Below are 27,488 nucleotides of genomic sequence, written 5' to 3'. Positions count from 1 at the left end.
CGATTTGACATAAATCGTGACCACGAAATAGGAAGTAGGATCCAAAGAACACTCTGAATCCGATCCGACCGATAAGAGATTTGAATGGATTGTGACTAAGGCATAGGTAGATCTGATCTGAAGTGGATCCGTTGACACCCCTAAATCTCGTATCTCAATCACTCGTGGCATTCTCGGGGATGCCCCATTCACCACATTCTTGATGAATAGCCTTTCCGGTTTATTCGTGATTCAAATTAATTAGCCTTGCTGGCCCATAATTGTTTATTTTCCAAATCATTAATTCCCTAAAAAAAGATTATTCTAAGCAATCACGATTACTCGATCTTGATCCGATCGGATAGCACCGTTTTGCGTTTTCATATATAGAAAATTTATTTTGGTAAGTTTCATATATAGAAAATTGATCCATACCATAAATATCCTATAATTAACTTTTCGAAATAAAGACGATCAATAATCCATACTCAACCACTTCTATACAGCTATTTTTCCCTTTACGATCTAGTGATCAGAACCATTCATGTCATGGGCTCGACCACAAACAGGTCTCACTGTAAGAAATCAGAGCAATCAGATAATCCTAATCTCCAACTAATGCCCTTCATATTGATTTTAGAAATCGAGCTTCAAGAAATAGTGAATGGTCTTATCAATACAGAATTATAATTCCCCAGGAATTTCAATTGTCACATTCGGACAATGTAATTGCTAACATGTCAATTCTCAACAGGTCGAACTCTACAAATCGAACGGTTGGGATCATCTCTAATCAATATAATCGATGTACATTGACTCATATATGATATGGCCCACAAAATTGAAGGCCCAGATCATTTGAATTTATCTTGACATACCCATCCATGCTATAGAAGAATCTTACTCTCTAAATAGAATATACACCTAAAAATACTCACGTATAAATACACCTCTCTTTCTCTCACTCTTTATAAACACATTTTCTTCTTTCGGGGTTTATTTCAGTGTGTGGGAAAAGAGAGGAAGAGAAGAAAAAAAGCTTCCTAGTTTTCTCTCTGCTTTTGGGTTCTGATTGATTTTGTATTGTGAAAACTTAGATGTGTAAGTATCAAAACCTTGTTCTCTACTCTTCTTCTTCTCTATGTTGTTTCTCTTCTTGTTATTACTTACTTTTAATGATTTTATCATTTGTTTTTATTTCTACAGTCTTTGATAGTTGAGAAACTGGTCTAAAAATGGAAACCCTAAGGTCGAGCTTGCCGCGGCGGCTCCGGCAACTTTTATCTGGCGAAGGGACTGTTGTTCCCTCTCTTAAATTGGAGTCAGAGTCTGTGAGTATTCCTTTTTGCCTTTTCGATTTGTGTTCTTATTAGGGTTTTTGTTCTTGTTCAATTTTTTTGTTTGTTTTGAAATTATTGGGGAATTTTGTTGGATGTGGGTTTTATTGGTTTTAGGGTTTTGTGAGTTGTTGAAGGCTTTTGTTAGGTTGGAGATAGTTCTTCTTTTTTTGTGCTTTATATGTTGGTTTATGTAGGTAACTCTAGTTTGCAACGAAAAATCTATCATCAATCAGAATACTGGTTGGGTTGTAAACTTGTAACTGCTTAAGTAGGCTTCACAGTATTAAATAATTCAATTTGGTGATAGAAAGGTCCTCAGAAGACTTTTGTCAATAATGGATTTGGAGAGAATGAGCTCTATTTGTGGGTTTTGAAAGGAGAGAGTGAAGAAAAAACCTAAAAAATCAGGCCTTTTCGACATGGGTCGATTCGAGAGGAGAAATCATAGGTGGATGCAAGGGGCACATAAGGAATGTAATTTCCAGTGGGTAAAGACTAATAAAAACTAAAAATTCATAGGTTTTTACACGTCGGAAAAAGAGAAAAATCATAAAATTTCTGACTTTCGATCTTGGTGTATATGTATATGTGGCTAGCTAGCTAGCTTGCTATACCAGTAGTAAGAGTGAGGGCTTTTGTTTCTGAACTGTAAGGCTGATGAAAAAAAGATAGAAAGGCCGTTCATTTTTGTGGCTGACATTGTCCTAGCGTAGTCAATGCTTGCCCTCAAGATGGAGGGCGAGCAAATTTTACCCATTGGTTTCCAATTATGAATGTCTGCTGTTATTTTGAGTTTCTGAAACATTATCCCTTTGCAAACAACTCTGAATACACGATATGCGTGATGCCCCTAGCCCGAACCCTGAAGCCTTCACTCACATGCTTAGGCGTACGAGTGGTCGCCACAAGTTTAAAATGCTTGCCACAAGACATGATGCCGAAGCAGTAATTTTTCATCAGAGTGCAGCGAAACAAAAACAAACATGAGGAGAATAAAATTCCATAATTCCAAGCTTAAAGTTTCTACAATATAGCCCAGTGATCCAAAACACACCAAGGACCTAAGTCCCAAAAATATGACCTGGTGAATTGCCCACGGACAGAAGGTAAAACATCCAGTAACTACAAAATGGATCATCAACTAAAAAGCTGTCTCCCCTAAAACAGTTTCGGAAAGGTGGGTAACTCGTTTCCCCTAAAAAGTGGGAAATTTGTTTCTAAAATGCATGAGAAACATATAAGAAACTTATATGAAACACACGAGAAATGTATGGAAAACCTATAGAAAATGTATGTGAAACGTGTGGGAAATATGTGTGAAACTTACGAAAATCATTTATAAAAAAATACAAAATATTGTGGAATAGATATTAAAAAGGAAAAACAATGTATACCGTAATAAAAACTAAAAGTAAGAAATATCCAAATAGAAATTTGAACTTAACAAAATCTAAATCTACAAAACCATATATTTTATGTTCTCCTTGTGTTTCACATACGTTTTCATTAACGTTTCTCTATTGTTTCTGAAACGTTTCTAATGTATTTCCTAATACGTTTCTTGTACGATTTTTTATTGTTTTCCCATTTCTCGTCTCTCCTCTATTTTTTTTCTTGCGTTACGCGTTTCCCGTTTCTGTTTTCTGTTTCGCTTCCCGAATCCGTTTCCCACCTTGGAAACTATGGTATGGAAACATATGCAAATGATGAAATTTTAAGATGAAATTTGGTAAATGCTAGAATAAGCACAAATACATACTTATTAACCATCACATAGGCAAGAAAGCCATCCATAATGGCTTAATCACATCGAACACCTAGTGACATGCATTGTCACACATGTTTGGAACAATAAATTCAATAAAGAAGTACGATGTAGTGAAGTCTAATAAAGTACAATGACCGATCTCTGGTCTAAGAACCCTAACTCTATGTCAATGCCTTATTAATGGTCCCATGCCGATCCGACATCTCATGTAAGATATAGTTATGTTGATGTGCAGTTCTATGATGTTGCCTACCAAATATCATTCTCTACATTAATGAAATGAAATGCAAATCATAATATCTTAACAATTTTTTGTCGTTCTGACCATTTTGATCGAATTTCGGGAATTTCAGTTGTGGGCAGAATTAAGTTCCATTGATGGTATTCCTTGCAAGCTAAGCGTTTCAAAAAGTGCCCTGAGCTACGACTAGGGGTGCAATTCGGGTTGGGTCGGGTTGAAGCCAACTCGAACCGAACCTGAAACTCTAAACCGTCAACCCGACCCGATTCTTAACCCGACCCGACCTGAAAAATTAATATCTCAACCTGAACCCGACCCGATTTCCCAATTCGGGTCGGGTTGACCCGGTTAATGTGAAATCTCCCCCCTTTAGGTTTTTATGCTATAAAAAAACAAAATAGAAAAATGATAATTTTTTTAAAATGTCAGGTTTTGATGCGGGTCAGGTTAACCCTACACCTCAACCCAAACCCGAACCTGGCCCGACTTGGGTTCAACTTCCTCGACCCAAACCTGAACCCGACCCGACACAAACACAGCCCAACTTGTGATTTTGACGGGTTGAACCCGACAGGTTCGGGTTGAACCTGAGCCGAGTTGCACCCCTAGCTGCGACTGATCACTTATGCATGTCCATCTGCTCGGGAGTAGTATGTGCTGTCAAATTGAAATCTATCCCCTATTATGACCCATAAAATTCTCCAGAAATGTGATACATCGGGGAACCTAGCCATACAAATCGATATGAAATGATATTAAAGAACCTATCAATGATAACAACAATGGACTCAAATCTCATAGTAGTATTGACTATAGGGGAATATATGATGGTGGTGGGAGTTTGACTCTTAATGGATTGACTTACCCTGCACTAAGTCACGCAAACCATCCTCACATGATCCCCATCAAGTACAGTTGCATCGTGCTCATCCTCATGGGATTGTTCATTCGTCCTCTCATGTAGAGCACCATCATCACAAGGATCATTTCCTCCTTCACGGTCAATTCTATACTCATCATCTACGGGTTCTCCTAGATTGGTCCAAGGATTGAATGTTCTACGTGGATAATTAGTGACCTGTGTGAAGTATTTGAAGGTGGTACCTTGAGGTTAGGTCCAAGAAGTCTACACCCCTCGTCTCACCTATAGGTGGTCTCATGGTCGAACTCTTAAGAGGAAGAGTGGGGTTTGAGCCTTGTTGGTTGAGGCAGAAGAGACCGTCGGTGTCCTTTTGCCTCGCCTTACCACTGATGCAGAGCATTGACCCTGCTAGCGGTGGTTGAAAGTGGATGATTCGACGTGCATGACAACCTTACTAGTCTGGAATGATCTAAGAAACTTAAATATGAATTTAAAGACACGATACAAAAACTGACAACTAGTTAATCTGAGGTAGGCTCTAAGGCCGAGGACAACGCTAAGAAACTCAACTACTTTCGCTATCTTAGACTGCATCAGGAATTTTGCCAAATGGGATTTAGCGTCTAACTCAATGGTCAGGGCTTTGCTCTTCATCCTGGAGGTTGGAGGTTCAATCCCATCTTACCTACCAAAAAAAGGAATTTCACTAAACACCTGGAGGGCGCTAGATGAACTTACCTAAAGCATATAATTAAGTGAGACTCTTTGATGCCAGTTTGGTGCATATCTAGCCCTGATACCAATTTTGATGCAAACCTATGCTCTGATACCAAATTAGTGCGAACCTAGGGTTCGTAGCTGACTTTATGGGAATTTAGGAGCATAAAATGAATTCTGGAGTGACGGCTTGGCGTCATGCTTTGATTGCCCGCTACAGGTAATGTTTGAGTGAGGAATGAGAAAAAGTTAAGAGGAAGGAAATGAAGAGCTGATCTCAGCTGAGACAATAAGAAACAAAGGCAAGAATGATCGAGATCAAGAAAGATCAAGATCAAAAAGAGAAAGAAGGATCAAGTTCTAAAAAAGATCAAGAAAAGAAAGAGATCAAGATCCAGAAAATATCAAGATTAAGAAAAGGAGAAATGAATATCGAAGGGGAGGAAATGTAAGGAGAAAAGTGAAACGGTTTATAATCCCAGCCAGGAAGGGTGAAGTGGGAAGGAGAGAAAAATGAATGTAGGACATAAGAAATGAGAAAATGGGAGGAGTAATAGCGGAGGGGAGGTGCTGGTGAGGGAAATGGGGGAGAATAGCTAGCAGTTGGGAGCTCCTTAAGATTTCTTTAAAACGTTAAAAATTTTCCTCTAGGGATTTCTTTTTTTTTTTCCTTTTTTGAAAAGGAGGGCTTCTTTTGCCAAGGTTCGTACTATTTAAAACAATAAGCCCATACTTTCTAAAAATAGTAAGTCTGTATTTATTAGAAATAATAAGTTCATATTTTGAATTAGTGATGTGTTTGGGCTCGGGTAATTGACCATGGATAATGGGTAGTGGTGGGCTGTAGGCGTTTTTTCGGTAGATAAGCTGGGATTGAACCTTCGACCTCAAGGTTGAATAACATATTCTTAACCAGTTGACCTAAAGGCTCAACCCCTGTGTGGGCCATATTCTGATGTGGACATCCCCATGTCGAAGCTAATTAAGTGTCATTAAATCCAAGGAAAATCTTACATAAAAGAAGAAAACAAATAACCTATCTCCAGTACAAAACAACTGAATCTAATGACTAAGAATGCTGAATCACATCAATACATGGTTTTAGATACCTCTAGACGCTATCGGCTATACTGTATGAGGCCAAGTACCTTTAGGAATAGTAGATTTGGTTACGTCTAATTGATTTCCCCTATAGAAATTAGACTCCTTAAGAGTATGTTTGACAATCCGTTTATTGGCCGTGCTATTGAGAGCTTGAGTTCTAGGCTCTAGCTGAAATGGCTTGTCACTAATATTCATCATGGCTAATGCTATTTCACAATACTCCTATTTATATTTTCTAGACAACTAGTTTTGATTAGCTGTATAAGTAAACGATAGTTGTTCATATTTACATGTGCCCAAAGAGTAGATAGAATTGAAATGGGTTTAGTGCCATTCTGCTACTATCTGTACAATGAAATTGCTTGATTTCTTTCCATTGTACTGTTCAACAAAGTGTTCAAATGTTTGAAATGTTTAAGTACTTGGGGTTTTGTTTAAGGAATAGTACTAATGAATGACAAATTATAATTATCTGCCGAATCATATCATGGACGATATTGTCATATCGGGTTATGTAGGTCTCTAGATATTATAATGAAAGGTAGCACACACACATAGTGCGACTGCGAACCTATGGTTTGCATCATTCACTAGGAACTTTCGGAACATAAATAGATTATACTTTAGTAAAACCGGCACCTAAACATCCAAATGACAGAATAAACAGCCAATAGTAGTCAAATGACAATTTGGTTTTCACAAAGATTCCTAGTCTTCTAAATATATCACCAAGAAAAGCACATTCAGCCAAGTAGTTTGCAAATAATATAATCAAACCAAAGAAATCAGATTCATAACCAATAAGAAATATGGGTCTAGACGTAAAATCTTACCTACGAGGGTATGACCCAAAGAAACTAGGTGTGAAGGGATAAAAGCAGGGAAGCTAAAGGGTATGAAATATGGTGAGATGGAAGGGGCTGGCAAAAAAAAAAAAAAAATGCATGTAAATCCAATGGTGAGACTCAAAGAAGGTAGAAAAACGAATTGTGATGAAACAGGGGTATATGGGGGAAGTCCTTAGCTTGGTCATGGAGGATTTGGTCTTGAACTTCGTAGCATAGGAGCCTCCAAGAGTTGCTGGAGCGATAGCTGCATCCATGATCAGCCTAGGCATTGTTTCATCATCAGGGGATGGAGAAAATTGAAGGGAAAGAATGAGGAAGATGGGGAAATAGCTGAGGACAGTAGCAAGGTAGGGATAGGGAAAATAACTGTCGTAATTGTAGTTATAACAGTAAGGATCAAACTAGGAAGCAAGGCTGAAGAAAAGGGGACGGAGGGGTATAGTTGTAGTAAGAGAGGAGGAGGAAGGGGAGATATCACTTTGGTGCTCCATTTTTATCGTTTTCAATAAGAAGGCAGAGAGTCCGGAGTATGACAAATCCCCTGAATAATCCTACAATCACCTTCTATATCTAATTTTGGCCAATTGCCAGAGGCCCATCCCCCTACGCCCACCATAGTGTGTTGGGAAATCCCTTCTTTCAAATCAGAGCATTTAGCCGAAATACTCATTCATTCTGACATGAAATCGAGACGACCCCTTCGGCTCCCAATAAACTGAAAGTAGTAAAGTATTAGATAATGTATACAAAGTGTAAAAAGTTTTGGGGAACTGGATCCCATTTCTTAGTGGCTTCTAATCACCCACAACAAGTAAAAATTATCAACACATGTCGAGGAGAATGCCAACTCTGCCCCATCGAAAATAGAACCTTATTTTACATATGATTTTCCATTTAATATCATATGAACCAAAGCTTAGCACTAGCCACCCTTTTCATCTATTGCCTCTCAATAGTCCCTCAGGTCTAGATTTCAAAACCTTATCAATAAAGTCCCTTGTTCCCCCTACCCGAGCTTCAACGTTGACTGAAACTAGAGGGACCCCTAAAGATTTTGTAGGGATTAATCACCCCAGGGCAGCGCATGCCCTGGGCTGAGCAGGGGGAGATTATGGCTATTTGGGGTCTGGTTGCGTTTTTTATCCTTTGGTTTTTTCGAAAGTGGTTTTATGAAATTTTCCATCTTCCTTTTCGGTAATTTTCCTTGTGAATACCTCCTTAAAAGGATACCGGTAGGCTCCAATTCAACTCCTCGTCTCCGAGACAAGCCAGAGTTGAACTTTCAAGTCTTAAATATTGATCCAGTAGGGCCCATTCTAGATGCCCCACCTTGAAGGATACCCAAAAACTTCCTTGAAACCGAAAACCTACTTATTGAGTTAGGAACTTTTTTGGGGCAGGGACCCACCAGCACCTTGGAGCTAGACCCGTCAGGTAAGAGGCTGGTTTGCTCAGGACGATTGCTTACAAATCCCAAAGAGTAATCAGCAACCACAAGAGTGAAGGCAAAGATAAAACATTCTTGGGAGCGGCACCCTGAACATTGTCTTCTAATACTTTTGAGTATTGAAATTTGAATTCAAAATAGCGGGCCCCAGAGTGTCATCCACTCTCCCGCCCAGGGGCCCCCAAGATGTCACCGGATGATCTCCTACAATGGTCGCCAGCGACCTTTCCACATCCGGAACGTCCTTATGAACCAGCCCTGGCAAGGGCACCGGCCCCCTCGATCTTTAGGCTAGAGATATAGGGAGACTCACAATTGGGTGCAACAGAGCTAGGTCTAACTCTTTCTTGGATTTCGATTCCAATTAGATAAATAGTCTGAAATCCGGAGAGTAGCAAAGGAAGAAGCCAATTTCCACCGGAGGGCGAGAATTTTGGCCAATACAAAACGCATACATTGCTTATGATTCCCTTCCATCTTCACCTCCAGTACCGGACCAAATAGACTCCCCAAAGCTTCAATCGTTGAGATAGCCCAGGCATGAAGTGGGACCCCGTAAAAATTAATCCATAGAGCTTCCGCACCCTGAGAATAGTTCCAATTCCAGGCAGAAAGAGAGGCTAATTTATCCCCACAGGCCTCTTCGCCTTTGGCCAGGATCTTGGAAGCTAAAACCTCCGACTCAAACATAAAAAGAACTTCATTTTTTGCCAAGGGGCAAGGGAAGGGAATGGTGAGGATATCCCAAAAACTTCTAGCCCAAAGCCATAAATCGTCTAAGGACCCTTCCATGTCTTTATTTCTTCCTATCAGACATGCTTTTAAGGTATCCATTCGCACTTCTATCTCCTTACCCGAAATAGTTAGAGTCGGAATTCCTCCCTCAATAGATGAATGGATCTACCCAGAATCAGGCTACCGATCACCCTCATTTCTGACATTCATCCTTGAGACTTCTGGATTGATAGGGTTCATCACAGTTGTGGATTTCCTGCCTTGGTGACACCATCGGCATCTACCTTGCCATTTAAAATTGGGATAATTACAAATTGAGCACTGCCAATCCCCAGACCACCATCCCGAAACTTCGTTGCTTTGCCCATTAAGATCACCCCCACCGAAGTTGTTTCTCCCAAGGAAGCAGGATTCTTCCTTGGGAGCCTTCGATTCCCGTTTTGATTCCCGCTCTGGCAACCTTGGTTTCTCCGGTTCGGGGGGATGATTTCCTTTTCTTTAATTGGCGTCGTCGGCATCTGCTCCGCCATTTGAAATTGCAATAGTAACATGATTTGCAAAACCAATCTCCCATTATGTTCCATCGTCCATATTGGTTATGTATGAGCTTTGCCTGATTTTGTTCCTTCCCCACTGCCTGGTTCGGGGGGATTTTTGCCATTTTCCTTTCTATTTCGGACGAAATTTAAAACCATACTTGCTCAATGTCATTCATTTGGTGAAAGAGGAAAAAGGGGTTTCCAATGGAGAATTGATGATGATAAAAAAGAGATCTCGTATGCAATGGAGGGGTATACAACCCACATTAACTTAATGATATGAATGTTTAAATTTTCTATCTCAAGAATTATTACTGATATACCTTGCGAATACTTGCAGCCTCCAAAAATTAAAGCATTCATCGACAGAGTGGTCAAGACTCCATTACATGATATAGCAATTCCTCTTTCAGATTTTTATTGGGATTACAATAAGGTGACCGACATGATACTTTACTAAATCTCCTGCCTTCTTTCGCTGTTTATTCTTCCATTTTAATTTCTGACCTTTGTTTCAGGGAAATTTTCATCACTGGAGACCACTGTTTCTACATTTTGATACATACCTCAAGACATATATTTCTTGTAGGAAAGATCTTCTCTTATCCGAAAATATTTCAGATGATGACTTGTTTCCTAAGCATGCAGTCCTGCAAATTTTAAGAGTCACGCGAACAATTTTGGAGAATTGCCACAACAAGAGCTCATTTGGTGGCTTAGAGGTATGCTATGTCACAAAAATCACCGATATTTTCAAAATATAGGGATTTTATCGAGGCATTTTGATGAAACGACAAAATTCCAAAATAATCCCGAGAATTTAAAGAATATAGCGATATTTTCATTTACGTAGATAATATCACGATATTTTTATGGTATTTTTACGATATTTTTTTTATTAATTTATATACTTTAAAATAATTTTATTTTTATCGTTTCTTCCCGATATAAGCCTGAAAAAATAAAAATAAAAATAATATATCCTGAGATTTTTTTTTTGAAAATGTATATATCCTGAGATTTTTTCTTGCTGAGAAATTCCCGAGAATGATATTTGTGACTTAGGAGGTATGCTCTACACCTGAGTATCTGTAAATTCTGTTTTCCATTTTAAGATAAGTAGTTCACCATGAAGCTAACAACTGTTTGCCTTTCACTATTCTCTTTGATACTCATTTTATGTTTCAAGTGTTGTATTTCTTCAATCATTCTCATGTGCCGTTGGTCTGACATTTCTGTTTTCTTCTTTATGTATTAGCATTTCAAGCTTTTGCTGGCGTCCACAGATCCGGATATTCTTATAGCTACATTAGAGACTCTTACTGCTCTAGTGAGAATAAATTCCTCCAAGCTACATGTGAGTGGGAAATTGATTGGGTGTGGATCTATGAATGGCTGTCTCCTCTCCCTAGCTCAGGCATGGGGAAGCAAAGAAGAAGGCTTGGGTTTATTTTCATGTGTGGTTGACAATGAGAGAAATCATGAGGAAGGCCCGTCTTTGTATTTAGAAAGTGAATGTGACAAATCACAGTATCGATTAGGTTCTACGCTCCATTTTGAATTCCATGATCTCACCTCTCAGGGCTTCTGTGTTATACACATTCCAGATTTGCATCTCCGGAAAGAGGATGATTTACTCCTTCTAAAGCAGTGTGTTGACCAATACAATGTACCTCCAGAGCATAGGTTCTCATTATTGACCCGAATAAGATTTGCTCGTTCTTTTCGTTCCCCTAATAGCCGCAGATTATACAGTATAATTAGCCTTCTTGCATTCATGGTGCTAGTTCAGTCTAATGACGCCCATGAGGAACTTGTATCTTTCTTTGCAAATGAACCTGAGTACACGAATGAGTTAATCAGGCTTGTCTGCTCTGAAAATTCTATTGCTTTTAGCATCAGGACACTCGCCATGTTTGCATTGGGAGCACAGTTGGTAGCCCATTCGTCATCTCATGAGCGGGCCCGGATATTGAGTGGCTCGAGCATTATTTCTGCGGGGGGAAACCGTATGATTCTCTTAAGTGTGCTTCAGAAAGCCGTCTTGTCATTAGATAACTCCATTGATCCATCATGCTTATCATTTGTTGATGCTCTACTACAGTTCTACCTGGTTCATGTTATATCATCATCAAGTTCGGGGAGTGCTATTCGAGGGTCAGGATTGGTTCCCACTCTTTTGCCACTTCTGAAGGATGCGGAGTCTTCTCATGTGCCGCTTGTCTTATCTGCTACAAAAACACTTCAGAAACTCATGGATTACAGTAACACGTCTGTATCTTTGTTCAAAGATCTTGGGGGACTAGAACTCTTGTCTCAGAGGTTACAGATTGAAATTCATAGGATTATTGGTCTTTCTGAAAATAATAATTCAATAATCAATGGCGACGGCCTATCAAAAAATGATGATGATGATGCCTTGTACTCCCACAAGCGGCTAATCAAGGCTTTATTGAGGACACTTAGGTCAGCTACTCATGCTCCAACAAATGCTACTCGGTCACAGCACTCCCATGATAATTCCTTACCTTCTTCTTTATCACTAATATTTCTCAATGCAAATAAATTTGGAGGCGATATTTATTTTTCAGCGGTGACTGTTATGAGTGAAATTATTCACAAAGACCCAACATGCTTCTCTGTTTTACATGAATTGGGTCTCCCAAATGCCTTTTTGTCTTCAGTGGTATCAGGGATATTTCCTTCGTCAAAAGCACTTACTTGTGTTCCTAATGGCCTTGGTGCTATTTGTCTTAATCCTAAAGGTTTGGAGGCAGTGACGGAAACATCTGCGTTGCAGTTCCTTGTAGATACCTTCACAACCAGGAAATACCTGATAGCAATGAATGGAGGTGTAGTCCAGCTAGCAAATGCTATGGAGGAGCTTTTTCGACATGTATCTACCTTGAGAAGCACTGGTGTTGATATAATACTTGAAATTATTGACAAACTTGTTTCGATAGGGGAAGCTACATGTCGGTCCTCTGGGAAATTGGGCGGAGATATTGCTATGGAGACAGATTCCGAGGGGAAAGAGATTGAAGGGAATGAATGTTTGGCGAGCACAGTGGACCCGACATCTGATGTCGTCACTAGTGAGCGGTTTGTTCAGCTATGTATCTTTCATTTGATGGTATTGGTTCACCGTATAATGGAGAATTCCGAGACATGTAGGCTATTTGTGGAGAAGAAGGGTATAGAAGCTTTGATGAGACTTCTATTGCGGCCTGGTATTGCACAATCATCTGAAGGGATGTCAATTGCTTTGCATAGCACTGTTGTTTTTAAGGGGTTTATGCAGCATCACTCAGCTCCACTCGCACATGCCTTTTGTTCTTCTCTCAGGGACCATTTGAAGAAAGCTTTGAGCGGATTTAGTTCGGTTTCAGTCTCATTTGTACTAGTTCCGAGGACTACACCAGATAATGAAATCTTTTCGTCACTTTTTATTGTTGAATTTCTCCTATTTCTTGCCGCCTGTAAAGATACTCGTTGGATGACTGCATTACTTTCGGAATTTGGAAATGGGAGCAAGGATGTTCTCGAAGATATTGGACTGGTCCACCGAGAAATTCTATGGCAGATTTCCCTTGTTGATGATTCCAAGCTTGAGATGGAGGATGACAGTTCTGGTTCTACAGCTGAGTCACAGGGAATGGACACCAGTACAAATGAAATTGAAGAGCAAAGATTCAACACTTTTAGGCAATTTCTTGATCCATTATCGAGACGGCGGGCCTCTGGGTGGAGTGTTGAATCTCAATTTTTTGACCTCATGAACCTGTACCGTGATCTTGGTCGTGCCACTGGTGTTGTGAATAGTCCATCAAACTTGCAACTTGGATCCAATCACAGACTCAATGTGTCTAATTCCTCCAATGCTGGTTACATTAGCAGAACGGGAGGTGACAAGCAGACATCACATTATTCTTCTTGCTGTGACATGATAAAGTCGCTCGCTTTTCATATCAGCCATTTGTTTTTGGAGTTGGGAAAAGCAATGTTGCCTCCTTCTCGCCGGCGCGATGATTCTCAAAATGTGACCCCGTCTGCTAAATCTGTTGTTTCCACATTTGCTTCCATTGTATTGGACCACTTGAATTTTCGGGGACATGTTGATCCTTCTAATACCAATGCATCAATAGTAACCAAGTGTCGCTACCTTGGTATGATTATTGATTTCATTGATGGCATTTTATTGGACAGACCAGAGTCCTGCAACCCAATTCTGGTGAATTGCTTTTTTGGACATGGAGTTGTTGAAGCCATCGTGACCACTTTCGAAGCTACGAGTCAATTGCTTTTTGCAGTTAATGGGGTCCCCGCGTCTCCGATGGAGACAGATGATGGAATTTCAAAACACGATGAAAACGAAGAATTAAATCATTCATGGATTTATGGTCCCTTGGCTAGCTATGGTACACTCATGGATCACCTGGTGACATCATCTTTCATTATCTCTCCCTTAACAAAACATTTGCTTGCTCAACCTCTCACAAATGGAAATGTTCCATTCCCGCGAGATTCTGAGACGTTTGTAAAGGTACTACAGTCCAAGGTCCTCAAGGCAGTGCTTCCTATCTGGGCTCATCCCCAATTTATTGACTGCAGTTATGAGTTCATTACTGCAATTATCTCCATTGTACGTCACATTTATTCTGGAGTTGAAGTGAAGAATGTTGATAGCAACACAGGAGCTCGGTTAACGGGTCCTCCTTTAGATGAGTCGGTAATTTCAATGATTGTGGAGATGGGATTTTCAAGGTCTAGGGCAGAAGAAGCCCTGCGGCAACTGGGAACAAACAGTGTGGAGATCGCAATGGAGTGGTTATTCTCACATCCAGAGGAACCCCAAGACGACGATGAACTTGCCCGTGCCCTTGCCATGTCTCTTGGAAGCTCTGGTACATCCATAAAGGACGATATGGTCGTGAATGCAACCAATCCTGACCAGGAAGAAGAAATTATTGAGCTTCCTCCAGTTGAGGAATTGTTATCAACATGCACACGACTTTTGCAGATGAAAGAACCTTTAGCTTTTTCGGTCAGGGATCTTCTCATCATTATATGCTCCCAAAATGATGGTCATTACAGGTCCAAAGTCATTACCTTTATCATTGATCAGGTGAAGCTTTGCAGTTCGATTTCTGGTACTGGCGGCAACACTATGTTGTCTGCTTGTTTTCATGTTCTCGCATTGGTTCTTCACGAAGACACGGTTGCACGGGATGTTGCCTCGAAAAATGGTCTGATAAAGATCGCATTGGACTTACTGTCTCAGTGGAAGACTAGTTATCTTGATGTGGAGAACTCTCAAGTCCCTAAGTGGGTAACATCAGCTTTTCTTGCTATTGATCAAATGTTGCTCGCTGATCCAAAATTGAATTCTGAAATTCCAGCTCCAGAACAGTTGAAAAAGGATGATCTGAGTAACCCGGACTCTTTGCAATCCGTGTTGGATTTAGCTCCTCGGTATATGAATGTACAGGAGCAAAAGAGACTTATTGAGATTGCTTGCAAATGTATCCGGAACCAACTCCCATCTGAAACAATGCATGTGGTTCTTAACCTATGTGCTACACTTACCAAAGTTCATTCAATCGCTGTGAGTTTTCTTGATGCGGGAGGTTTACATTCGTTGCTTTCTTTGCCGACAAGTAGCCTATTTTCTGGATTTGACAGCGTGGCTGCGACCATAGTCCGTTATATTCTCGAAGACCCCCAGACTCTCCAGCAAGCTATGGAGACCGAGATTCGACGCAGTCTAGTAGAGGCGACAAATAGACATTCGAGTGGAAGGCTCACACCACGCCATTTTCTTCAAAATTTGGCTTCTGTCATTTCCCGGGACCCAGTTGTTTTTATGCAAGCCGCTAAATCAGTATGTCAAATTGAGATGGTAGGAGAAAGGCTGCAGATTGTGCTGTTGAAAGATCGTGATAAAGAGAAATCCAAGGAGAAAGAAAAGCCATTTGAGAAGGACAGGCAACAAGCTACTGATGGGAAGTCTATTGATGTGAGCTCAAATTTAAAAAATGTCAAAGTTCATCGAAAATCGCCTCAGAGTTTTGTCAGTGTAGTTGAACTTCTCTTGGATTCTGTCATAACTTTTGTGCCATCTCAACAAGATGGTGGGGTCCGTGATACCCCTTCACTAGCCGTAGACATGGACATTGATGGAACCGCAAGTAAAGGAAAAGGAAAAGCCATTGCTACAGTACACGAAGAGAGCAAGCCCGATAATCAGGAGGTGTCAGCATCTCTTGCCAAAATAGTATTCATTTTGAAGTTGTTGACGGAAATTCTCTTAACCTATGCGTCATCCGTGCATGTCCTTCTCCGAAGAGATACTGAACTTAGTAGTTGTCGAGATCCTCTTCAACGAGGGTTTACTGGACCCGGCAATTGTGGAATATTTTATCATATTCTTCACAAATTTCTCCCATATTCTGGAAATTACAACAAAGATAAGAAAGTGGATGGTGATTGGAGGCACAAATTAGCTAGCAGTGCAAACCAGTTTCTCGTTGCATCTTGTATTCGTTCTACTGAGGGTCGCAGAAGGGTTTTTACCGAGATAAATAATGTCTTTAACGTCTTTGTTGACCCAGTTGATGGTTTCAAGGTACCTGACTGCAAAATCCATGCTTACACTGATCTGCTAAATGATATCCTAGCCGCTCGCTCACCGACAGGTTCATATATCACGGCAGAAGCGTCAGCAACTTTTATAGATGTTGGACTAGTTCGTTCTTTGACTCGTACTCTCCAAGTCTTAGACTTGGATCATACCGACTCTCTTAAGATCGTTACTGGAATTGTCAAAGCTCTTGAGTCCATAACTAAGGAACATGTCAATTCTGGGAAGGGTGAGCCGTCAGTGAAGCCTCCTTTAGATCAGAATCAAACAGGAAGAGCAGATAATGGTGGTGAAAGATTTCAATCCTTGGAAACCACATCCCAACCTGACCATAGTGAACTGTTGCCTGACCGGGTTGAGTCGTTTAATACAGCCCAAACTTCTAACAGTTCAGATTCTGTTACAGATGATATGGAGCATGACCAGGATATCAATGGTGGTTTTGTACATGAAACTGAAGATGATTTTATGCATGAAACTTCTGAGGAAAATGGTGGTCATGAAAATGGCATTACAACTGTTGAAATAACGTTTGAGATCTCACACAACGAGCAAGAGAATGATGATGATGGTGATGCTGATGACGACGACGACGATGATGATGATGATGAGTTGAATGAGGATGATGGAGATGAAGTGGACGGAGATGAGGATGATGGAGATGAAGTGGACGGAGATGGGGATGATGAAGAAAATAATGATTTGGAGGAAGATGGAGTTCATCATATGTCTCATGATCAGGATGATCATGAGATTGATGAGGATGAGTTTGGTGCGGATATATTGGAGGAAGAGGATGAGGATGAGGATGAGGATGAGGATGAGGATGGAGTCCTACTCAGGTTAGAAGAGGGTATCAATGGAATTAATGTTATTGACCATATTGAGGTTTTCAGCAGAGATGGTAATTTTCCAAATGACACACTCCATATGATGCCTGTTGAAGTTTTCGGTTCTCGGCGCCAAGGTCGTACAACGTCTATTTACAATCTTCTAGGAAGAACTGGTGACCATGGTGGTCCTCTTCAACATCCACTTTTGGTTGAACCTTCCTCCTCATTGCATCCGGGTGCTCCTAGAAGGACAGGTATTATTATTCTTTTTTGTTGATTAGCCTCTATCTATGTTGCATCAGTACAGGTACGAGTGTCGGAATCCGACATGGGTATCGAGTGTCGGATTTGGCAAACCTCAAAAAGAAAGATTCTTAATTCTGAAATTTTAATTATAATTAATAATATATTAAAATTTTTAGTAGGTTGAGTAAATATAATGTTTTATTTTCATATATATGGATAAAACTTAAAACATGCAGTAATTTTAGGGTTGTGGTAGCAGTATTCAAGAAAAACAAAACAATTGAAAGAGACCTAGAAGTGTCTGAATTTTAAAGTGTTGGAATCCGAGACGTGTCTGACACGGATTCTTCTACTATTCAGAAGAATCCTTGTAACACAGGGCCCCTATGTATCTGTTTTTTTTTTTTGAATGATAACTATGTATCTGTTTTTTAATTGTGATTACCTCATGTAACTATTGACAATTTAATTATTTTAGTGAACGCAGGTGATACAGGTTTCTCTGATAGAACCTTAGAGAATAGTTCATCACGGTTGGATGCTATTTTCCGGTCACTGCGGAATGGGCGGCAAGTACATCACTTCAATATGTGGGTAGGTAACAACCTGCACCGTGGTGGATCAAATGGACCTGTAGTGCCCCAGGGCATCGAAGAATTGCTTGTTTCCCAGTTAAGACGGCCAACCCCCGAGCAACCTTCTGACCAAAATGGCACTGCTATACCGCCTCAATGTAAAAGTGAGGACAGCCAGTTGAGAGAATCGGACACAGGAGTAAGGGTAGTTGACCCTACAGATTTCAGTGTTGATGGAAATGCTGTTGTCCCATCATCCGGTCCTGCAGTGATCGGGTCAGCAGATAATGACCTTGTTCAAGAAAGGGGTGCCCCAAATACGGAAACACAGGCTATTGATATGCAGTATGAGCAAAATGATGCGGTTGTACGAGATGTGGAGGCTGTGAGTCAAGGGAGCAGTGGAAGTGGGGCAACTTTGGGGGAAAGTCTTCGTAGTTTGGAAGTGGAAATAGGAAGTGCTGATGGGCATGATGATGGTGGAGAAAGGCAAGGATCCATAGAGACAATGCCTTTGAGAAGAGTGTCTGTGTCGCTGGGAAATGCTATCCCTATAAGCAGCGGAGATTCATCTCATCAAAGTGTGACTGAAGTTTCACCACATCCCAATCAACGGTCAGATCAGAGTGATCCAGCTGAGGATCAGCGAATCAATGGGGCTGCAGATTCTGATTCAATTGATCCGGCATTCCTTAATGCGCTCCCCGAGGAGTTACGAGCTGAGGTTATTTCTGCGCAACAGAGTCAAGAGCCACAAGCATCAAATGAGCAACCTCAATCTACAGGAGACATTGATCCTGAATTCCTTGCTGCCCTCCCCCCAGATATCCGAGCTGAAGTACTAGCACAACAGCAAGCTCAAAGAGTACATCAATCACGGGAATTGGAAGGACAACCAGTTGAAATGGACACTGTTTCCATAATTGCAACATTTCCTTCAGATATACGGGAAGAGGTACGGTAGCTATAGATGATGGCAGTTCTGGTTTTTGAATTGTTTACTTGTTACTTATTTATCCAACTAGTATTCTATGCCCATGCTATGCATGGGTGTAAAATGATGGGCCCCACACCATCAAAACATGAGGTGTAAAATGGTGGGGCCCACCCAAATGCATAGGTTTGATAGAAATGGTTTTGCTCACATCATCAATAACGTTAGGGGTAAAATGTTGTGCTCCACCCGGTGCATAGGTTTTGATAGAGATGGTGGTCCCATCCACCAAAACCTGAGGTATAAAACGTTGGCCCCATCCCATCCATAACATAAGATGTAAAATGCTAGGTCCCCACCCAAGGCATGGGTTTTTGTGGAGATGGTGGGCCCAACACATCAAAACATGAAGTGGAAAATGGTGGGCTCCACCCATGCTATGCATGGTTATAAAATTTTGGGGGCCATCCCATCTTAGCCAGACGTGTAAAATTGTGGACCTACCAGATAAGTATAAAATGGTGGCCCCTACCCATGCTATGCTTGTTAGGCCCCGCCCTATTAAAACAAAGCATGATGTACCAATAAAAAAGTTTCTTGGAATAGGCGAATGACAAATGAAAAGAACCATGCTTAGTATATATTATAGATTATAGATAGATAGATATTCTCTATATGGTGGAAAGCATGTTTATTAATTTCATGGCTCGTAAATTGTTGTCATTTTCAGGTGCTGTTAACATCCTCAGATGCTATTCTTGCCAATCTAACACCTGCCCTTGTTGCGGAGGCAAATATGTTGCGTGAAAGGTTTGCACGTCGATATCATAGCCGTGCCCTTCTTGGAATGTTCCCTAGAAACCGGCGGGTTGAGTCTTCTAGAAGGGGTGAAGGAGTCGGATCAAGCCTCGATAGAGCTGTGGGATCCATTGCTTCACGCAGATCTGCAGCAGGAAAGTTGGTTGAAGCTATTGGGGCTCCTCTAGTTGACAGAGAAGCTCTGGAAGCCATGATTCGATTGCTTCGTGTTGTTCAGGTAATCACTTGCTCGATTTTATTTAACTTTCTATGCATATCTGAGACGATCAACCTAATGACAAAGTTTTTTGCAGCCTCTGTATAAAGGTCAATTACAGAGACTTCTCTTGAATTTGTGTGCACATTGTGAAATAAGAACTGCTTTGGTACAAATTTTAATGGGTATGTTGGTGCTGGATATATGGGGGCCTGCTAATAAATTAACTGGTACTGCTGAACCATCGTATCGACTGTATGCTTGCCAGAGTTATGTTCTGTATTCCTGTCCTCAATTTTCGGATGGTAAGAATTTTCTTTCGATACCATTTTTCTTGTCTCCTATTGCAACTTTGTTTCCTTCTGAAAGCTATATATGTGCTCTGTGTTCAATATGAACTCACGGCAACCAAAAAAAGGGAATATATATATATATATATATATATATATATATATATATATTCCTAGTTTTTTTTTTGAATGGTATATTCCTAGTTTCTTTTTTTATGTAGTTTATGAGATGTGATTTCTTTTATGCTTAGTAGATTTTTTTTCTGATAAAATATCTTAGTAGAGTTCTTATTGCTGCCAAGTTTATCATTGGCTTGATTTATGCTGGTGATGGTTGACCAAGGTTTGGAATTTCGGTTTTGGTTTCAGGGGTAATTTCAGTTGAAATTTCGGTGTAAATCTTAAAATTTCTGTATAAATTTTGGTTTCGGTCCCAGCCGAAATCTGAAATTTCGGATGTTGGCTGAAATTTAAAACCATGTGGTTGACTAAGGTACTTACCCAACTCTCACTGATTAACTTCTAGGAGTTCCCCCCCTTGTGTCTCGCCGTATTCTAGAGACTCTTACATACTTGGCCCGAAATCACCCATACGTGGCAAAGCTTCTACTTCAACTCGAACTTCCACGGCCACCTGCACAGGAGGTGAAGAGTCTTGATAAGGTGCGCGGCAAAGCTGTTATTGAAGAGGACCAGGAAGAAAGGAAGCAGAAAGGAGATTTTCCTGTAGTCTTACTTTTGATTCTCTTGAATCAACCACTGTATTTGAGGAGTGTAGCTCATCTTGAACAAGTAATACTTCTATCTGAATGGTTTATCAGTTATTCACGGAACCTATGTCACAAATATCTCCGATATTTTCAAAACATCGCGTTTTTTATCGCGACATTTTGATAAAACGACAAAATCCCGAAATAATCCCGAGATTTTAACAATATAGCGATATTTTCATTTTTATCATAAAATATCGTGATAATATCACGGTATTATCACGATATTTTTATTTTATATTTTTTCTTAAATTCTATATGTTTACTTAAATTTTATATATTTATATATATATTTTTAAATAATTTTATTTTTATTGTTTTTTTCCCTATATAAACCCCTAAAAATAAAAAAAATTAATCTATCAGGGATTTTCCCTTGCCGAGAAATTTCTGAGAACGATATTTGTGACAGCATGAAACTTCTTCGAATTACTAATGCTCCATACCTTCTTTTTCTTTGTGTCAGTTGCTAAATCTATTGGAAGTCGTGATAGATAATGCAGAAAGCAATTCTGGCCTATCTGACAAGTCTGGGGTGTCTCCATCTGCGCAACCATCTGGCTCTCAGAGTGCCCTGCCAGATGCCCATATAAATATCGACACTGGCGGGTCTTCTTCTAGTGGGGATGTTAAATCAACCAAGACTGATGAGTACTCAAAGCCCTCAACCTCTGGTGCAAACAATGAATTTGATACACTTGCTGTACTACTCAGCCTACCACAGCCAGAACTTCGACTTTTATGCTCTTTACTTGCACGTGAAGGGTATGATGATAGTTTTTTTTTTGTTTTTTTTATGGCATAGGATATGATGAAAGATTTATACTCACTTTATCTTCTTCTTAGATGAAGTTTGAATATCTGCTCATTTAAATATTCTTTCACTGGGAAGGAATAACTGTAACTCCGCATCATTTTAGCCAGAAGGGCTTGATTTCAATCTAATAAGTCTTAATATCTTTTATGATATGATGTACTACTGCAATGCTGAGATGAACTTATACATGGATATCGTAGCTATGCATTTTACTCTTACGTTGCCTTCATTAGCTCCGCTGTTTTACTCACTATTTTACGAGCATGTATTTTAGTCCCATTTTCCTTGCTATTTCTATTCTAGTCAATACTCTCTTACATCATTTTGATGTGTTCTCGAGTTTACAGGATGGGTTAGCTCAACTCAAAGTCAATAGAATGTATCAAAACTTTTATTGTGCAGTGATGTTGTTAAGTGAAAACCACCCCTTCATATCATCGAATAGTGACTCCTCGAATCCGGATGAAGAAATGATATGAATTTCCTCTAGAGGGTTGAATTTCATGCTCAATCTTCTAATTTAATTATATTAGCACAATATTTGTAACATTCCGATGTTCATTTTTCTTAAGGGGTAGGTCAACTGTTGGAAGAATTTCACTAACATTCTGAAAGGTTTTTTGGCTCCCAAATCCATGATGCGAGATCACCTCAAAGTGTTGAAGTAACCAGACTCCTGCAATCCTAAGACATTTTTAGAGCTGCCATTCTCACTAACTCGCCTTGGTCCTGATAAAAGAGACTCACCACAAACACATGCAATCCCAAAATTGTTGAGAGCTGCCAGTCTCGCCAATCTATTTTGGGCTTGGGAAAAGGGATCCATGTTGTTCCATTATAGTAATGCACCCTCTAATTTTTGTCCATCTGTAACCTGAACGTATCTAAGAAGCATGGAACAAACTGCTGGTGCTTGTGTTTTCATCAAAACTGAAATTGACAGTCATTCCAAAAAAAAAAAACACTGAAATTGACACCCACAGGATTGTATTGTCTCTTTGGATTGGTTGTATGTCAGCCGCATCCATTTACGTTGAATCATGCACCTTCAATCTATCATAACATACTTCTGTACTGTTCTGTTAGTTTCAGTGTTTGATATGAAACTTGTTTTGGTATCATGCTTTCCTCTCTCATAAATCGAACGTCGAAGGGTTAGGATGATCTTATGGAGCTGACTTTTTGGGCACACTCTGTCTATGTCAGGGTCTATCACATGAATGCTTTGGATCATCCAAACAATGTGGGCCCACTGTGTTTGTGGCCGACGAAGTAGATACGTTATCTACTCGATCTAGTAGAAACACTTCTCTCATATATATATATATGTATATATATATATATATGTGTGTGTGTGTGTGTGTGTGTGTGTGTTGAAGAGTATTTTGGTCATTACATGTATTGTTGAAGGGTATTATAGTACTTGTACCATGTAACCCTAAGTTGGGCCTATGTATACATCATATTACATGTGAGCTCCCTTAAGTGGAGACTCACCATCTTCTCTCTCGCGCTTCTTCTTCATTCCTTCTCTTCCTTATCCATTAACATGGTATCAAAGCAAGTTCTGATCCAATAAAACAAAAAAAGAAAAAGGAAAGAGAAAAGACGAAAGGACTCTCTCTCTCTCTCTCTCTCAAATCCAGTGCTCTAGCCCCCCCCCCCTCTCTTTCTGTTTTCCGAAAGTCCTCACTCCCTTGGCCCCACCCCGTATCCCCATAGCTCTCCCACGCAGTATCCCCACCCAGTAAGCCCATATCCCTGTAAACCAGTACCTTCCCTGTCTCTCTCTCTCTCTCTCTCTCTCTCTCGTAAACCCACTACCTCCACCCAAACTGTAATCCCATCTTCCTCCACCACCTATTCTTCCATATTCTCCATCCAAAACCCCCAAACCTATTCTCAAATCCCATTCTCCATCCATTATCTCAAATCCCTAATCCCGAACCTCCGTAAGCAACTTCAATTGGTCAATTGGTTTCTTCTCTCTTTTCCATCCCTAAACCCCAATCCCTAAATCTCCATCCAAAACCCCAAATCCCCAAATCTCCACCCAAAAGCCCAAATCCCTCCGCATCGCAAAACCTAGCACTCTTCCATCTCTAACAAAAATCCATTCCCATTCTCATTCCCTTTCTCCCCTTTTGTAAATCCATCCACCCTCCCTTTTGTAAACACCATTTATTCGAAGTATAGCAAATATTACATGCAACAGGGGCAAGACGTCCCACTGATCCTATACAGCAGCTACAACCCCATGCTTTCCTGTCTAGGCCATACACTACCCAACGACAACAACAAACCACATGGAACTGAGAACGTCAAAATCTGGTACTCTACTCTGTCTTTTGCCTCCTTGTATGCACGAGCATTGGCAGACCACTACATATGGCTGAATTCTGGGCGCACCATCTTGCAAAGATCTCGTATCTCCAATATAATTCTTGCTAGTTTCCAAGGACCCGGAGCCTTGTTGCATGCATACGCTATCGCTTTATAAGTGTCCCTTTCAATCGTTAGAGGGTCGAACAATGATCTCGAATAATATCCCAACCCCCCTATAAGATCTTTCGTCTCCGCTTCATTTGAGTCGCACACCCCAAGCTGGTCCAGAGAATGATTGAATCATATGTCCATTGCTATGTCGAAATAGTCCCCACACCCACGCTTCCCGGATTTCCTTTTAGAACTTTCATCGAATTTGAACTTCACCCCGGCGGGGGGGTTGGACGCCACCTTGGAGAAATAGTAATCTTAGCCGTTTTGGCCCATATACCCATTTCCCAATTCAGTAGGATTTCCCTTTCCTTCCCCAAGCCAATTTGAATGGTTGCAATTTCATTCAAAAGAAAAGGGGAAGACCGAGACAGTCATCCTCAAAGTACAAGAGGCGAAAAGGAAAGGGAAAGAACAAGAAATAACACAATAAAATCACGGGTGAGGAAGTCAAACATCTCCAAACCCGGCCTCCCCACACCACCACGTGCAAGACTATCTGCCACAAGCTCTGCTTTGATTTCCATAACATTCGTTTTCTCCTAAAAAAATCTGATTGTTCCTTTCCTCCCAAATGTGGTCTATGATAGCAAGAGATACTAACTGCTAAAGAGTACATCCCACTTTATCAAACGGGTCACTACTCCAATACAAGGCGGTTTTCTTAATAGATCTCTGAAATACCCACGTCAAACCAAAGCTTTTTAGAATGGCCAACCAAATCCTTAGAGCAAATGGGCAATGCAAAAGAACGTGATAAAAAAAAACCCTCTCCCTTCTTACGCAAGATACACCGACTGCCAAGTTGAAAATTCTTTTTAAGGCTGTTGCAGAATTTAAGACTACCGCATAAAGTAATTTTTCTGTTCACCATCGTCCAAGCAGAGGCTACCACCCATGGGGGTGCTGCCGATCGACATGACCTCGCGAAGTTGGAGCCACTACTAACATCACTATTGAACTTATGAAAGAAAGAACAGATTCAACAGAAAAGGAACAAGTAGGGTTAGGGGTCCAAACACGATGGTCAGGGCTAGAAGATGATTAGTACTGGGTCGCTAGGAGTCCAAGAAGCAATGAAAGGCTACCTATCTCACTCTCCTTGAGGTTTACCCTACGCATAACTTCCCAAACCCTCCCCCATCGCCCATTGTTTCCATATAGTCACACACTCTTGCCCCTCTATCGGTCTCTAAACGGTACAAGTATGGGAAAGCATGCACAACACAGACTCACACAGACTCACCTATCCATAGTTCTATCCAAAATTGAGTTTATTTTCCTCTTCCTATTATAAATCTAACTAAAGGCTCATACAAGTGTCTAGATACACAAATAGACTTACATGCTTTCGAACCTTTCCTAATGGAGGGTTCACACTCTCCCAATCCCCATCCCTGCTTATATTTGTTTTAATCATTTTGTACTATAGAGCCTCCTCCTCTCAGTCCCCATACCTCTAAAGCCATTTCCCCAAGAGAGCTTTGTTTATGAGCCTTATTCTACAATTCCAAGGCTGTCATGTTTCTTATCTCTGCACACGTTATCCCAACTCATGAGGTGCTTTAATTTTCTAGTTGTCTTCCCTCCTCTCTGCACGCCTTAATGATGGTAATTCTACCCTCTAAGGATAGATAATGCCTCTTCGACATTGCCAATTTCCTTTCCATCCGTTCTACCATGGGATCCCACAACGAGGCCCTTGGTACACCATGTCTCAGGAGTAACCCAATGTAATTGATTGGCAGTTTCTCTCTCCTACATCCAAGTCCAAACACATGTTCCTCCACTACCTCTTCTTTCTGCATATTGATCCCAGCAATGAAGCTCTTGGAGAAATTGATCTTCAACCCATGTCATTTCAAACCATCTGAATCCTCTTTTCAGATTTCTAGTCTGATCTCCTGGAGGAAAATAAGGGTATTATCCTCAAACTGGAAATGTTAAAGTGTTTGTACATTTCTACTCGGTTTCAGACCTCTGATAAAGCCCCTTTCTTCTGCCTTTAGAAGGAGAAGGCTGAGCACTTCCACCACCATGATTAATAAGTAAGGCGATATAGGATACCCTTGTCTAATACCTCTTGAACTACTGAAAAAGCCAGCTGGGGACTCATTTACCAAGATAGAAAAGGAAAGAGTAGAAATGTACTTTTTATCCAATTCCTCCATTCTTCGCCAAGTCCCATCTTCTTCTGAATGAACTCCACAAAGTTCCAATCCACGTGGTTATACACCTTCTCCATATCAATCTTACATATAACGCCTTTTCTACACCTCTTATCTCAGTGTCAATGGCTTCATTGGCTGTTAGAATACCGTCCAAAATTTGTCTTCCTTTCACAAATGCTCCCTGCAACTTTGCTCCCTGCAACTTTGAAATAATGATCAAGATTTTATAGCCACTGTGAACCAAGCTGATTGATCTAAAGTCCTTAAGCTCATTGGCACATTCTTTCTTTTCGATGAGAGTTACAAATGTCAGTGTCATTTCTTTCCTCGGCTTGCTTATATTGTAGAATTTGGTCATGAAGGATAGGACATCTTCTTTGATCACCTCCCAATACTTTTGATAGAATGCCTTTAACCTGGGGCTTTATCCTTTTCCATACCAATGATAATAGCTCTGACTTCCTCCTCCTTGAGCTCTCTTTCCAACCAACCAATTTCTTCCTGCTTGAGTTGCTTAAAGCCCAAACCCTCCAACTTGGGCCTCCAAGCATGATCCTTTGCACAAAGCTTAGAAAAACATTGTACAATTAGGCTCTTTATCCGTACCGTATATTCGATTAATTCCTCCCCATTAACAAGGCATTTAATCGAATTAATCCTTATTCTAGTGCTCACCATCCTGTGGAAGAACTTTCTTATCTCCTTTGAGCCATACCTGAGACTTTTGCCGCCAACCGATATCCTCCCTCGTCAAGATTTCCTCATATTCTACCTTTAGGGCCTGTCTTTGCCATTTTTTCCCCTCCTCCAGGCCCCGATTTTCTTCCAATTGATCAAAATTCTTGATTTTTTCAAAAATCATCTCTTTTCTAAAAATCATCATTTTTTCCATTCCTTTATCTTTACTTTTGGAGCCTTAAACTTCATACAAAGAATGAATTGTTTTTATCCCTCTACTTTGAACCCTCCCCACCATTCCTTTATTTTATTGTAGGAAATCGGAAATCTCAGATAAGGATATATCTAATTTGAAAGGTCTAGGCTCTTTGTCAATCATATTTAATCTCTACTATGTTCATAATGACCTGTTTATGTGAATTCAAAATTTTCATGTACAATTT

General features: G+C 40.3%; 1 protein-coding gene across 2 annotated transcripts in view; it reads left to right on the top strand.

The window, feature by feature from the left end:
* Positions 1–962: 962 nt before the first annotated feature.
* Positions 963–27,488, top strand: part of LOC143857151 (E3 ubiquitin-protein ligase UPL1-like) — a 39,703-nt gene continuing 13,177 nt past the window's right edge. Inside the window, exons 1-10 of one of the 2 annotated variants that reach the window (XM_077367477.1) lie at positions 963–1,080; positions 1,186–1,310; positions 9,921–10,016; positions 10,099–10,302; positions 10,839–17,307; positions 17,787–18,829; positions 19,539–19,844; positions 19,921–20,128; positions 20,640–20,905; positions 21,350–21,648. In XM_077367477.1, the coding sequence (XP_077223592.1) occupies positions 1,215–1,310; positions 9,921–10,016; positions 10,099–10,302; positions 10,839–17,307; positions 17,787–18,829; positions 19,539–19,844; positions 19,921–20,128; positions 20,640–20,905; positions 21,350–21,648 (8,987 nt within the window). In that variant the 5' untranslated portion in view covers positions 963–1,080; positions 1,186–1,214. Of the gene's footprint in view, positions 1,081–1,185; positions 1,311–9,920; positions 10,017–10,098; positions 10,303–10,838; positions 17,308–17,777; positions 18,830–19,538; positions 19,845–19,920; positions 20,129–20,639; positions 20,906–21,349; positions 21,649–27,488 lie in introns of both variants that reach the window. The other variant, XM_077367475.1, reaches the window with a different exon arrangement.

This window comes from Tasmannia lanceolata, unplaced genomic scaffold (assembly GCF_043159265.1).
Source record: "Tasmannia lanceolata isolate RefF3 unplaced genomic scaffold, GAP_Taslan_0.1 ptg000024l, whole genome shotgun sequence".
Taxonomy (NCBI): Eukaryota; Viridiplantae; Streptophyta; class Magnoliopsida; order Canellales; family Winteraceae; genus Tasmannia; species Tasmannia lanceolata.
This window is presented reverse-complemented; position numbering and strand designations above follow the sequence as displayed.